This window comes from Pristis pectinata, chromosome 9, assembly GCF_009764475.1.
Source record: "Pristis pectinata isolate sPriPec2 chromosome 9, sPriPec2.1.pri, whole genome shotgun sequence".
Lineage (NCBI taxonomy): Eukaryota > Metazoa > Chordata > Chondrichthyes > Rhinopristiformes > Pristidae > Pristis > Pristis pectinata.
The window spans coordinates 71,794,688-71,810,554 of NC_067413.1; the positions used below are offsets into that span (position 1 = coordinate 71,794,688).

Sequence of the window (15,867 nt, forward strand, 5' to 3'; positions counted from 1 at the left end):
GGCTCTTGTCTCCTTTGCACTTCATGTGCATTTCTGGGGCTTTTCTGAGGTGGTATGGATTGTTCTGGTAGTGTTGGCAATGAGACAAAGTTGGTGGCAGGACCTCTCCTTCCTCAGCTGCTCAAGTCCATACCTGGCAGAATCCCAATTGCAAATGTGTCCATTGCAAATGGATATTCCAGATTGGAACTAGCTTCTTCAAATTATAGAATCTGAGAAAGGGTTTGATGCACAAATTGAAGAATTGACTCAAAATATATGTCAATACACTTGCAGGTTATATCAATAAATCATTCCGTTTTCTCTTTGACAAATCTAACACTACCTGACTCAAGTTCTATTATTGAATTATAGGACAGTCTTTTAACAACTCCAAATAATTAGGCTTCCATATTAAATATTCAAAAATTGTGAAATATTATATATTTAGTTGCCTTGTATCTTTTTTTGGTATTAATGGAATGATATTTAGTTCGAATGGATTTGAGATCTGATTTCATGAAATATTGTCCAGGCAGAGCAGGTGAAATTACCCACCACGTTTTTACTCCTGACTGGGTCGTGTGAGGCAGCATTGATTACTCCAAGGAAATGGAAAAAAAATAATATAACTACCTGAGCATTTGGTCTGAGCTTTGTCCAAGCCTTGTGAGATCATTTTGCTTGTCCTGTGATTTGGCCAGTTTCTCTGCTGCAGCAATAGGGCAACCTGAGAGACTACAAAATGAATAAAATAATGAAGTATAAGTTATTTGGGGAGTCACAGTCATTAAGGAGGTGAATACAATTTATTATGACATTTAGATCTGGCTTTAAATAATGTACTTGAATTGCCCCAACTAGTTAAGTTTTGTAGGAATAACGGAACAAGAATACATCACTCTGCCTTCATGTTTGTTCTCACAATCATTAGATCAACTCCTTTAATCTAACCTGGCTCTATTTCCCTTGCTATCCTTACGTTTTTCACATGATTCATCCAAAGAAAGTTTTTCTACATCTATCGTATAAAATTTTTCTACCATTTTAAATGCCTATCCTTCAATGGGATATTTCAAACAACCAAATATAAACATGGAAAATAAAATGCTTTATTATCTGAGATGAAAAATGTAATATCTGGCTGTATAAATGTATTAATAAGCTAATAAACTACCCTGCTCATCATAACTTAGCATTCCACATTGCTAATGTGTAAAGTGATATGGATACAAGAAAGAGCTAGTACCAGGATGCAGATATACAACTTTAAAACAATAGAACTAATAAAACAAGAGAACAAACAAAGTGGCTGGATGGCCAAAGTTGGTCGGTGGAGGACAAGTAAACACTGTTAAAATTATATGCTAAACATACATATAAATGTACATTGAAAACCAACTACTCCAATGAAGAAATGTGCCTGATATTGGATCAACAGCCAATGAATTACCCCCTGTAATTTCTGCCAAAAGGGCTTCACTTAAGAAAATACCCAAATTTAGTCTATTTTGTACCTTTGCAATGCCCTGTACCCTGAATTGTACACATCCCTACATTCTCAACACTTCAGATATTCCAGCCACATCACAGTTCCTCCTCTCTCTCTCTCTGGGTAGTTCTCAATAAATTATACTTATTTATTGGTTGCTGTGGTCCCATGATTTGACTCATTTGGAATACCAATTCCTGCCTGCCACCTCCTCATCTTTCTATTTCAAATTCCTTTCATCACAAATCTCAATTTTCCATATGGTCACAGATTCTCCCAACCTAGTCCCCTACATTCTAGGACTTTCCCATTAGTTATGAAGGTAAGAACCTATGTACTAGTTGAAAGAATAGGCTACACAGTCCCATGTGGCTGCTCTACATTCAATTAGACCATGGCCAGTTCTATACCTCAACTTCACTTTCACACAGTTATCACATGATTGGGCACTAAAGAAACTCTACTTATCTATCCTTTGAAAACGCAAAATGATTTATCATCCACTCCATGCGAGGGTAGAGACTTTCAAAGATTCACAAGCCCTGAGTAAAGAAGTGTTTTGTCATCTTCGTCCAACAAGTCCAACCCATTTTCCTAAGTTGGAGATGTTATCTCACTAAATTGCAAGCTGCTTTTAGCATTTTCAAGTTTTACTGACCTGTGGTCATTCATTTACCATCTAATAATAACCATTTATTCTCAACTATCTGCTCATTTGCATCTATTTTTGTAAGTTTTTGAAGATTCTTTACTAATGCAATAATTCTTTCCATAAGCCTGTTAATCAATAGACAATTGTTGGACCTTTTAGTGCATCTATTAAACTTATCTTTTTCCACTGTGAACATGCTACAGACAGCATATCTAATGGTTTCCAGCTTGATTTCATTTCCCTGTTTTGTACTACATTAATTCTCACTTTCCTCATTTACATGTGTGCCTCTCAAAGATGACATTATTTGCCCTCTTTTTTTTGTAATTCACCTTCAGTTTTCTTCTATTCTGGATCTATACAATTCAACACACAATGTGAAAAAAAGACCTAGCTTGGGTCTTAGGTTGACTGTTGTTTTCAATTTTGTAATAATGACAAAAAAAATAATGAGGATGAAAGCTTAGTAGATCTACACTCTGTTGAAGTTGAACCCTTGTCCCCATCCTGTCCTATAAAGATATATGCCTAAAATGTCAACACAGGTTCTCTGACTGGAGATCAACAGACCCCAAAGAAACAATAGAAATGGCTTTTGGAGCTGTTTCTTTACCAAAGTTATGCAGGAGATTGAGAGAATACCTCAAAACCAGGGATATAGAGTGTAATCTACTTAGAGTATTCAACCTAAGCATCATAATATGCTGATCAATGGATCAGTAGGAACTCTACCAGCAAATCACAATCCCTCCATCAGAGGAGAGGTTCAGAGGCTCTGATGAGCAATGGCTAGATATACAAGGTGGATCTGGGAGAAAATTACATTACATATAAGATTGGGTATTTTGTGTTTTTAGAGGTTAATTGCCCCATCTTAATAAGACATCCTACTGTATTTTAAAGTTAGTGTCAAGCCTATTGTTTTTATCTACTTCTTTGTCTCACCCAACAGATCACTTGTGTTTTTCTCCTTGAATTCGGTGCAAAATGCCAGTTTTGTGCCACACAAAGCAACAAATTGTATGGGTGAGGCTGAGTGGACCTGATGCCTGCTTTTGTCTGTTTATCCATATGTGTAAATGTGTAATTTTAAGATTTGGGGTTACTTAAAGTATTATAAATATCCTAATATTGTTCTCAAGTACAGATAGGGAACGTTATGAAAAAAGGGCACATTATTTGTGGCATTTGCTTCGGCAGCTGGGTCAACTAGTCAAGAATTTGTAAAGTCAAGCAGTTGATATATTTGTTTTTAAAATGACCTATTGTGTGAAATGTTTGGCATTGCTGCATGAATGGGCATATCATTCAACAAACAAAACATTTAGTGGAGTTAATTTTACTCCTATTGTCAGGCTTCAGAATCTGCAAACAAATCTACAAATCCATGCACACAGTCAGTTTCTGTTGCCTGGCGTGGAGAACACACCCTTTTTTATTGTGTTAACTATATTGATGATGTAGGCATCCAATAGTTACTCATCACCAACTGCATAATCCAGGTTCTCATGTATGGGATCTTGCCAACGATGCTTGCCCACTGTGAATCTGCTTCCCTCTCCAGGGTGCTGAACAACACATTTATGTAGGCTGCAGTCCTTTTACAATTTGCTCCTTTTTATCACAAATTCTTCCCACAGCTTGGCCATGGGCTTTGCAGTTTGGCAAAGGGAATGCTCTGTGTTGCATTTTGAAAAGCTTAATGTCTTGAATCAGAATTCTTTGGACATAAATTTAATAAAACATTAGCTTATCCTGCACCAGAAATTCGCTAGTAATGACAAATGTAGGATCCTTTGCCTGGGGCACTGATAAGAGATTCACAGTAGCATAAAAAGTGGGATTTACAGGTGAACAGCTAAGTGCAACTGTTAAAGAACAAATGCTAAAAGCGTGTGAAAATATCTTTAGCATGTGAGCAACGGTGCTAAACTGATCAGCATAGTCAACCTTTTATAATTCATAGATGGGATGTAGGAATTGCTGATGAGGCCATTATTTATTGCCTATCCTTAATTGCCCTTGACAAGTCATGTGGTGCTGGCAGTGTACTGCTGTAATCCTTTTGATAAAGGAACTTCCACAGTGTTGTTGGATAAGGATTTCCAATTTTTAGATTCAGTAACAAAGGAGGGACAACAACAGATTTCCATCTTTCTCACTATAGTTTTATACTTTAAAAGGCAACAGAGGTCCATGGTTACTGACTACTTTTCAAACTGAAGGTGATGTGTGGTGATCCCCAGGCATTGGCTTTAGGGCCATTGCTTTCTTTAAATCTATGTGAATGACCTATAATTGGTGTTCAAGCCACAATTTCTAAATTTACAGTTGACACAAAACCTGCCAGTTTTGTGAACTGTGAACAGCATTGCAATAAATTGCATAAGTCTATAAATAGATCAGTAGAGTGGATAGATGCAAGGTAGATAAAGTCAAATGCAGAGAAGTGTGAGGTGATGCATTTTGGTGGGAAGAATGAGGAGAGGTGATATAGTATTTGGGAATTCTGTACTAAAAGGATGGCAGGAGTAGATGCACCTGGAGGTGTAAGTATAAAAGTCATTCAAAGTAGCAGGGGAGATTGAGAAAGTGGTTAATAAATCATACACGATTATAGGCTTCATTAATAGCAGGGAGGAGTCAAAGAAAATGCAACTCGTTGCTCAATTCTGGTCACCTCTTTGTGGAGGCAGTAGAAAGCATATGGAGATATTTACGAGAATGGCTTCCAGGATGAAGGACTACACCCAAAAGGAAAGATTGGAGAGGCTGGGATTGTTTTCTCTGGAGAAGAGAAAGCAGAGTGAGATCTGAAACCAATAAATTAAATAATGAGCAGTCTCAACCAAGTGGACAGCGAGAGGTCATTCCTAGTGGTGGAGGGGTCAAAGACTAGAGGTCACAGGTATAAAATAAAGAAGAGGAGAATTAACAATTAAATTAGAGAATTAATAGATATTTCTTTTTTATAAAGCATGTGCTTGGAATCCAGAGTGCACTGCCTGCAGATGTGGTGGAGATAGGATCCACTGTGGCTTCAAGAGTGAATTGCATAGACATATGATGAGGAAAAATTTGCAAGGCTAAGGAGAAGGAACCGTGGGCTGGAAATAATCAGTTGCTCTGACAGAGAACAGGCATTGACAGGAGGAGTAGAACAGACTCTTTCTGTGCTGCTATCATTCTATAAATCAAAAATATCTTGATCAGTATTATTAACTGATTTGTTTTCTATTGTTTTGAAAGTTGTCTGAATCTCAAATACTAATGACATTTAATTTTCAGATCTCAACTCATTTGCGTAATTAGTCATAAGTCCAAGGATAAGATTGCTTTAAGTATAAAGCCAAATTTAAAGAATTAAAGTGCACGGTGACATGGGGATTACTATTCAAGAAGCTCTGGGAAAGCTTTAAGCTGGATTTCAACTCAATGACTGTGTTTCCTAAAACTGAAAGGGCAGGGGATTTACGTGTGGAAGACCAAGAAGAGCGGAATAAATTGACAGACAGATTGCAAGCTTGCCCTATACTATGTCTTCCCTTAGGTGGCTGCAAGAGCTGTTACACTCTGTGTCGATTCTTAGCACAATCCCACACTGCAATATATCTGGACCAAAGTGCAATCAACTTTCAGGTAGCATCTAATCATTTAGTTTTGTAGATGCACCATTGTTCATGGGAGTAGGACTCACAGTTAATTCTTCAGGGATTCTCCCAATTGGCCAAGACAACTTTAACAAATACATTAACAAATACATTGGTGGAAATACAGGTAATGTCATCTGATCAGGTATCTGGATACATTAAGTAACCTGTGATTCTGACACTTTCATCTTATAGTATAGTGGCCAGTTTGGAAATTGCCTCAAGAAATTTGCTGTGATTCTCATTTTAGCGCAATGGTATGACTTAGCATTTGTCTTTCTGCTGTCCCTCAGAATCATGCTGAAAAGACCTATGGTTATTCCCAAAGGTTCTAGATTACTTGCAAAAGTGGTTAGGCTTGTCTCAAATAACTCCATTACCTCCCCACATATTTAATTTTATAATATGGTGCTTAAAGGATATACTAAACAGAAAGTACTGAGTTTTTGCAAAAGATTACTATTTACCCATGTTCTCAAGATGGCTGTTTAGATATGTCACAAATCACCTCTGTATTCCCCTGACAACTAACCTAAGCTTAAGAAGGTTTATTGCTGTGATCCCTGGATGAAAGCATAATCCTATGAATTTAGATTGAAATCAGCCTATATTCACCGAGGTTTAGGAGAATGAATCGTGATATCATTTAAACATGTAAGTCTTGAACTGGAGATGTCAGTCTCTGAGTATGGAGTCAGTCATTTAGGATTGTGATTGTATTTCTTCACATATAGGGCATTGGATGTTCAACTGTTGTGTATCAGGAATCAACTAATGTATTAATACAAAGGGAATCAATTGATGGAGGAGTCAGTTGCAAAGTGGATGATGTAGAAAGTCAGAATGGTCTTATAAAAATGGAGATGCAGGTTTCAGAGGCTAACTGCCCTCCTCCAGCACTCACTACTTATCTAAGCTATATTATCACAAAAGCTACACCAATCTTTCACTATGATTTTTCCTTTTATCACTTACATTCACAACCTTTTCTGGAATCTGAATAGAAGAAAGCAGTTGAAATGATACTGAGCAGAATTTTGTGCTATCAGTAGGACCATGAGTGCCTAAATCACTTATGCTCTTAGTCAAAAACGATACAGCTTTTAATCCTATTTTACTCAGATGGATTGAACTCTGAAATGAAAGAAATGGTCAAACCCATTAACTTAGCCAAATTCTTGATTGCCTAGCATTCTCACTGTGAAGTACAAGTAAAGTAACCTACCTTCGGTGTGAATTGCGGTTGCTGTTCACGTGACCTCTTCCTGTGCAGCCCGGGGTTGGGCACCTGAGCACATTCTCATGCATGGCAAGTACTGAAAAGATGCAATAAAATTTATCACGTCATTTCTGAAATTGGATAAATGTACACACCTTTATTTATCCTTCAGTGTAATATCTATCTATCTATCTATCTATCTATCTATCTATCTATCTATCTATCTATCTATCTATCTATCTATCTATCTATCTATCTATCTATCTATCTATCTATCTATCTATCTATCTATCCACCTATCTACGCATCCAAACACGTTTGCATATTAATTATATGAACAAAAAGTTTACATAAACTTATAAGAGTAGGTAAATGTAAGAAGTCATTATTTCCAATTGAGCTGCCAACTTTTGCTGTATTATTTTAATTTCAAAAGAAGACATTACTTAGTTTGCTACCTCCTGTTTTGAAAATCCTTGTTTTTGCTGGTAAATGTGATAAATTGGCTTGAGTTGTTTGAGAATGCCATGAATAGGGGTATAAAGTGAACTAGTAGACAAAGTATATTTGGATTTTCAGAAGGCATTCAATAAAGTGCCACATTAAAGGTTACTGTGCAAGATCAGAGGGCATGAGGTTGGGGATAATATACAACCAGATAGAGGAATTGCCAACTCGCAACAACAGGGAATCAGGATAAATGGATCACTTTCAGGTTGGCAATCAGTAAATAATGGGGTACTTCATTGCAGGAGGGAGGAGAAGGGATAGCTAAAAGAAAGCTCAGTCTTTGGCCTGGATAATAAAGGCACTTCAGGGAGATATGGTTCAATCAGCAAAGGGGAATGGAACATTGGCAAAAAGTAGCTGCCTGAATGACTTCAGTTCTAATAACATGAAATGGCATGAGCTCCTCACTCATTGCTGATGTGAAGGAAGCAGGAGAGAAGAGTTAAGGGTGGTAGCAGAATTAACATTACTCTTATGGATTATGCTTAAGCATTGGATGTTTTGGTAAAGGATAGAAAGCCTGATGGTGCTTTATGAGGGACTGCCAGTTCTGGTGGTGGATGGCTAATCCTATATCTTAAACTTGCTCTTTCTGGTTAAGGGAATGCAGGTGGGGACCATGCTGGTGACTATAATCAAGACCGCAAGGAATAAAGTCTTGATATGGAGAAGAGCATCACAGGTGAAAGTACCAGATTAATTGTGTAGGCTAATGAGGGCAGAAGATTCCTGTAAGTTGTCCCTTTGAAAAATGCATCTGTCAGTGAATGGTTGAAACTTTATTTTTGGATTGGATACAACAGGAAGAAGGGGTTGGAAGGAGATGGGCTGATGAAGGATACAGGGAGATGATCAGAAATACTCTTGGTTATTAAGAAGACCACAGGAGTAGAGAAAGCATTTAAGTGCATGAGTATGATCATGGACGGAGGACAAATTCAATGGGCATCTGAAATGAAGATTGAAATTACTGAGGATGAAGAGAGCCTAGAGACTGGGGAAGGGGGTGGATTGACAAAATTGGACGTTGATTTAGTGGCTTATGGAAACGGTTTAATGTTAATGGAGAAGCAAGAAAGGTGGAACAAAGGAAGGTGCTAGAAGTAAAAGGGGAGGTGGGTGGAAGATTTACCTGTTATTTGGTTAATGGGGCCACGCCACTCCCATGCTGAATTTGTCAGGGCAATGTACATTGAGGCAGAGAGGTGTTAATGAGGGACAGGTATATGTCCAGTTTAAGGCAAAGCCTGGATAGTAAAATAATCACCCAGTATTAGAATAAAGGATCTTGTTTGTAGGTGAATGAATGTTCTGATGAGAAATACAAAAAGGAGTGTTGATAGTGTCCAAGGTTCTGGTCTAGGTTTAGGTGAACAAAATTGGAAGAAGATTAATAAAATTAATTAATGCCAGTGGATGCTGGATGAAAAGTGCAGTGAGAGATGAAGATGGAGCAATCTTGATTGGTGCCCATAAAGAAGCCCTGGTGAGTGCCTTGTTAGTCCCTGAGGAAAATGCCAATTTGCTTTGCTGCTCCTAAAGCCTTCTTATCGGGGAACCATTTGATTAGAGAGCCTAGTGAGGATGAAACGCCTCGCATTCCTATAAACTCTAATACTTTAATTTTCTATGACAATACTTTTATTGCTTTTTCAGATGCAAGTACAAGCCATCTGCAAGTTTGGTATGTTAGTCAATTAGTTTGTAAAACTAGTTAGTTTTCCCCTGATAGGGTAAACGGAATGTCATGGATTGTCTGAGTTTTCATCTGATCACCATTCCAGAGGCTTATGGCCTGCAAATGATCAAGGAAATGGTTTTAACCTTCTAGATGCCTTGGCAAAATATATTCATTCATACATTCACCTGTAGGTTGTCTCATCCATGATGATTCTAGGCTTTTGATAAACTGTAATACAGTCCTTAAAACTGAAATTCTTTCAAGAAATTTACCAGTGTAATAAAAAGTGCAAAATTCATTTTAACAGAAGAATGATTCGGCATGGTGGAAGAATAGTTACAAAAAAGAAGCATTACTGATGATTACTGAGTTTGTCTCATGAAAAGCTAAGCTACGTGAATCAGGAAGTCCCCAAGTCTCTAGGTCTTTACTACTTTAGTTGATCACTTCCAGGCTGGTGCTATTACTGGCTTCTCTTCCAGAGTTGAAAATCAGTCGAAGTTGTATTTTCAGCTGTTATCCCAGTCATATGATGTGGATAGATATATTACTGGAAGATCAATTCAGAATCACAATTTGTAATTTTAAAACCTGTGCACCCTATGCCTTGATAATGGTAAAACTTAGAATGCTGTAGAGAAAGAGCAGGGGAGTGGGTCTGATCGTATACCTCTTTCAGAGAACCACACAGAATAGGAGGGACCAAATTGTGTGCCTTCTGTGCTATGTTCTTTAGTCAGAATTTTAAAAGTATTCTTTAATTATACATATATTTCTTTAATGATTTTTCATCTTTCCATTCTTTGCCTCATTCTGTTCAATCAGCTACTCTTGTTTATGCTTTTCTCAGCCGTTCTTTTGGGACTGAGGAGTAGAAGATCCCGGAGAGATTCCAATAGGAGTAAGATTACAAAGGTAGATGGGTAGATTATTTTGAATCAAACTTTGCATTGCCTGCAAGTACTTCTACTTCCTTTGCCAATTCAATGAAACAGACACCCGCATATTGTTGCTGCTATTGTGATTATATAATGATCATTTTGACCGTATTGTCCAACAAAATTATATGATATAAACTTTGTTCTTTATTACAAAAATATATAAACAGTCAGCATGGCTTAAATTTAGTCTACGACAAATTCTCCTGTTTCACATTAACCCTCATTTCAAACAATAATAAAAAGATATGTAGGAAAGAAGATCACAATGTCCAATGAGCCCATGAAATGAACTGTCACTGTGCTTGGAGTAAGCAGGTAAGATCAAGTGTCCTCTTTTCACTTCTACCATGTGCCGACCTTGGAATCATTAAGTAACAGGGTGGAGCTATGAGCTATAATCAAATCAATACACTGGATTTGCCAAGCAGAACATTTGGTCTGTTTAAACCCCATATGTTCAACTGAAGTGCAGCCAGGTCTCAGATCCAGATTGTTTTATTCTTTGAATCTAAATATTGCGCATACACTTTTTTTTATAACTACAGACATTTCAAATGTTTGTAATATCCTGAAGGAGCTTTAGAATTGTAGACAGTATGTGCATGCAAAGTTTGGGTTAAGGGAAGAGTGGATCACTGTTGACTACTCACTGTCTGGGGGCACCCTCATTTTGTGAGGACATCCTGAGAAGCTGCGGTGGTGCGGATACAGTCCTGTGATGTGACCACTGCCATCACACCCTGGAGTTGGACACTTAGATTCTTTTTTGTCAGATCTAATAGAATCTGTAAAGATCAGCAGAACATTAGCAGCAAGATAACTGAAATACAGCCATGTGATCTATAGTTTCTCATAAAAGCAGTCATCAACGTTAAGCTGGTGTTATTATTAATATCCAACTTAAAATCATGTAGGCACAAGAATAAAGTGAATATTCCTGAAGTAAGCTTTGGGAGTGTTGCACCTGACCAGGATTCTGAGCACAATTTACACTTGAAGATTGTGTTCATTTTCCACTTACCATTTAAACTTATTTCCAAAATCACAAACCTAAAATCATCGTGAACCAAGCAAAGACATATGGTGTTTCAAGATAGTATTTTCTTTCTTGCAATAAAAAAAGCTCTTTGATGTATTTACACATGGCAATCTGATGCAGCTGAAAATTCAGTTATCACAAAAAATATTTTGCAATATTTAAAGTGAAGCAATATAGTCTTCATTTTTTAAATAACTTAATTGGGTCAGAACTATTTACCAGTTTAATTGATATACTAGAGTCAATTTCTTCATAAATTTCAAGCAAAAGTGCTTTTAAAGGGTGTCTATTAATGTCCTTGTGCCTAATGTAGGTTAATTTTTACAAGGCTTTTTAAAGCATAGCAAAAAGATATAATTAGCAGAAATTCACATGGTGATTAAATCTACTGCAGGCATGAGATTATATTGGTGCAACCCAACGGAAGCTTTAACCTAGCAGCTTGTGTGGTGAGTCTATGTGTTAGCTCATTATATCTGAAATATCTCATAATCTATAATCTTAAACTTCACCTCTAAAAAACAGCAATTGCAATTCAATAATTTTCCACCCTTCTTGACCATTCCACAATTACTTGCTTACCTTTATGTGGAATAATTACCAAGATGAGTTGAGCATACATCCAACATATTTGTATTTTATTTAACTCATTCATAAATGATGCACAAAGGAATTATAACAAAAAAGGAAAACATCAGTTCTTATAAAAATATGCTGAATAACAACTTAGTCCATTAGAAGCACAAAGGCTATGTTTACAAAACTGTTGCAAAGCAGGGCAAAGTGGTTTTATTTCTAACTGGGATTTACTCTAGAGTCACATATACCTTCTGTAGACTTAGTAAAGTGCAAGCCTTTCTTGGGGGACACTGCAGTTGTTAGGTAAGCTTTAGGCTGCTGTTTGATGTTAATACAATGGCACACAATGTTTTATACACATCGTCACAGAATGGTAGGATGTTGGTTCCAATCCACATTTTTCCTCAAATATTGTGGCTTTTAGCGTAGACTTAGTTCCAGGTGTTCCAGTGTAGCTTCTGAAGTTACATTAATAAAGGGCAGAAAACAAATTTGCAGACGGGTTTTCTTGGCCCTCGTAAAATGAAATAGAAGAAATAATTTCTTTTGTTGGAAGACAAAGCTAACATGCAGTTCCTTGTCACTCCTAAGTGCAAACATGATTTGTGTAAAGTTCGGAATTCAATCCTTCACCTGCATGAACAACTATAAGGGTAGATGTTCCTGGCCTAGTAGCAAGGGATGGACCATTGGATATTCATAGTTCAGGCACATTCATTGTGACTCCTGCATGATTTTCCTATTTTTGTTTTGTAATGAGACAAATGTATTTCCACAGTTGCTCCATGGCAACTCTACCTCAGGCCCCCACTTCCAGAAGGCCTGATTGTCTTTTAGCTTGTTTCTGTCAAAGACTTTTGAATTGTCTTTAAATGTCTCTGATAATTAGAAACATTTAGAAAGAATACAAGTAGGTTTGAATAATGAAATAAAACAATTTAAAAAACCATAAAACATCTTAAAATACTAAAAAATAAATACAAATGAAGATAAAGTAATATAAGCAAAACTAAACAAACTATTTATTTGCAGTTATCTCTTCAATTGAGGTCAGCAACATCATTCAAGCATGGGTCAGACACCAGTTAACTGTAAGGGGGATGTCATTGGTGGTTCCCACAGAACCATTCACACAAGCTAAGTATATTTAGGTTCAAACTCGTCTGAAGATATTCAGGCCTAATGTCTTCAAAAATCTCTTCCCTACCCACTGACTCCATCACTCACCATCAAGGGTGAACCAAAATGTTTGCAACCATATTTGAGCCTTCAGATGAAGTTCTGACCATCTACAGTTGCCACAACTATGATTCTCTTTTTCCACTTCTGTAACATCATAGGACTCCACCCACAACTCTGCTCTTCCACTCTTGGAACCTTTACCTTGCTTTAGTCATCTCCCAGCACAGCTATTCCCAATGTCCTCTTGACCAGACTCCAGTCTTCCACCCTCCATATACTTAAATGCTTGCTGCCTAAGACCCAGCTCTTTTGTTGTTGTGGCTGCTTTTGTTGTTAATCGAATCGTGCTATCAGGAAAGACAAGTTGCCTGGATGGATCACACATACTGGGAATGATTTTCCATTTCTCTGGAATATACCCTCACCTTTTGCTGGTTTGTGGATAAACAATCTCCCATATAAACTCCAGGTTTCCATACTTTACATTTCCATTAATTAATCTAATTCACCGTTACTTAGGGCTTTTAAATAATTAGGCACTGAACATTAAATCACTAATGTAGACTCGGCGAATTGGGCAAGAATGCAGAATCCATCAACATTCCAAGATTTCTAATTTGAACCCTGCCGTGGACGCATTTACCATTAAAACAGAAAGGTAAGTGAGGGAGAGAGGAATTGAAATTTCTGCTGCTAGAATGAAATGAGATGGGGGGGCGAGAGGGGGCTTGTTTGAGGCTGAAGCATCAGCTTAGCTTTGGGTTGGATGGCCTTCTTCTGTGCTGTAAGTTCCATACCCTGCTCAAGCTGACATATTCCTTGCGAGAATTGAAGGAAATGCCTGAACAGAATGAGTAATACACCAGAATTTTCATGTCCTCTGATGAAGCTAGTTACATCTGTTGACAAGGAGATTTTAAATATGCACAGAAGTTCAATTAGCTGAAAAACCTGCAGGGGTTTTCCCAATTGTTCAGTGTAACCCTGGCAGAGGAGCTGTGGAAAACCAAAGAAAATAGCATGTGGTTGGTGTATCTTTGGTTCTTTCACAGAAATGATGATGGACAATTGGGAGAACTGCAGCAGAAATTCACTCTCCCTACCACCTGCCTGGCAGCATTTGCAATAAGTGGTGCATTCTATTTCTGAACTGCGGACTTGAACCGTGGTCATGTCTGGCGCTAAAATCCATCTGCCATGACTGAGTAATTTTCATCAACTACAAGCTACTAAGTGGAGCACTACATGGTGCTGAAATGCTGTCATTTCTGAGAGCAAAGTATAGAGCAGAAGTACTTTCAGTCTCAGTCACATCCAGGTCATGGCCATATCAGTGGAAAATAACATTATGAATGGGGAACAGCCTAAGAAGAAAAAAATAATTTTAAAGAGCAATGTGAACATTGTCCCTGGAATGATAAAAAAGGCACTTTACCTCTGCTGGAGAAACTCTTCCGGAAGCCAATGTCAATAGTCTTGCAAAGTTGCCTTCCTGCTGTGAACTTCTCCAGTAAGATCCTTTCATTTTCCTTGTGTGTTCCCTTTATGATATACCCCTGCTCTGCCTGCAGAGCTATAGCCTGCTCTAGGAGAGTTAGGTTCCCCTTTGCAGTGTTAAAGTCTTCTGAATCCTCTGTGGTTGTGGACAGCTGAGAAGTACAGTCATCATCAGTCTTTGGAGACCGCATATCACTTACAGGAAGGCCAGGCTGTGAATTTGGTGCTTCACCAATGTTGTTCACTCTGCTCTGGTAGGCTGACTCCTGTGAGACAATTTCTGTTACCTCAGTTTCCTTCCCTTTTGCTTTTAAAATGTCTTTAGGTTTACAGCCCAGGTTATACACCTGGACTGCGAGGGGCTTGAATTCATTCTTGTTGGATGGTTTAGATAAATCTTGGGGCTGGTCACAGTTAACGTAAATATTCTCAGAAGGAATTTGAGTATTTTCTGCATTGGAATAGTGTGGTACCATTTCTTTCTCACATACAGTTGCCTTATCTTTAGTTAAGATTTCAGATGCATTTCTTTCATCTCCATCACTTTCTCCCTCCAAAGACTGTACCCCACTGTCATTTAAGTTGTTTTCAATACATCTCTGTATTCCTGCATCTTCTGCTATTTTTCCCAGATCTTGAAGTGATTTAGCCACCAGCTCCTGATAGCTGTTGAAATCATCACTATTATTGTTGGTGTCTTTCTCTGGTAGGTCCACTTGAGGGTTTTCGTGTGTTGAATACAGAATTCTGTTTTCTAGGCAACAAACAAATTGTTAAAACACATGAGGTTTCTCTTTTCATTTTGTTATTTCATCTCCCAAAGACATTAATTCTTGATGGGAAATAGCTCTTCAGGCTCCTGGCACCATTCATATCCTTCATAAATTGGTCTTGGCAGTAAGTGCCATCCTGCAACTTCACCACTGTGGAGAGCACGGCCAAATCCCATCCTATCTTTGCCCAAAACCCATACACATGGTTAGTTATCAAGAATAAGGTCCAAGGTTGATCTTTTTCTAACCTTAGGCAGAGGGCTTTGAGAACAATTTTAGCACTCCAACTGCCACTGTGGCTGTGATAAGGCAACTCAGACTCTGGGGAGCAGAGGCCTGATCTACAGTATATGGTTCACTCATGGTGCTATCCAATTAATTCATTGGAGAATCATTTTCAAATGATTGGTAATTCAATAGGAAAAGAAAAATAGTGCAAGGGAACATCTGTTGGAGCTGCTCAAAATTTTGAGGCATGGTGTTAATGTAAATCTTGAATGATCTATTTCTGCTGGCCAGTGTGTTGTTAGGAACAGATGCCACAGGCAAGGACAACATATTTACACAAGGGGCCATTGCAGCCATGCTGAAGCAGATCACAACTAGCTTTTAAAGGTAAATGTGTAAGTATTTGTTAAAAATAAACTTAAACTCCCATGGCATTGCAAATGGG

The 15,867-nt window shown here is 37.8% G+C and overlaps 1 protein-coding gene across 1 annotated transcript in view; it reads right to left on the minus strand.

Moving 5' to 3' along the window:
• The window catches only part of st18 (ST18 C2H2C-type zinc finger transcription factor), a 50,500-nt gene extending 35,819 nt beyond the window's left edge, over positions 1 to 14,681 (minus strand). Inside the window, exons 1-4 of the mRNA XM_052023049.1 lie at positions 14,360 to 14,681; positions 10,775 to 10,909; positions 6,999 to 7,089; positions 616 to 717 (exon numbers count right to left, since the gene is read on the minus strand). Coding sequence (XP_051879009.1) covers positions 616 to 717; positions 6,999 to 7,089; positions 10,775 to 10,909; positions 14,360 to 14,612 — 581 coding nt within the window. The 5' untranslated portion in view covers positions 14,613 to 14,681. The remainder of the gene's footprint in view (positions 1 to 615; positions 718 to 6,998; positions 7,090 to 10,774; positions 10,910 to 14,359) is intronic.
• Positions 14,682 to 15,867: the final 1,186 nt, after the last annotated feature.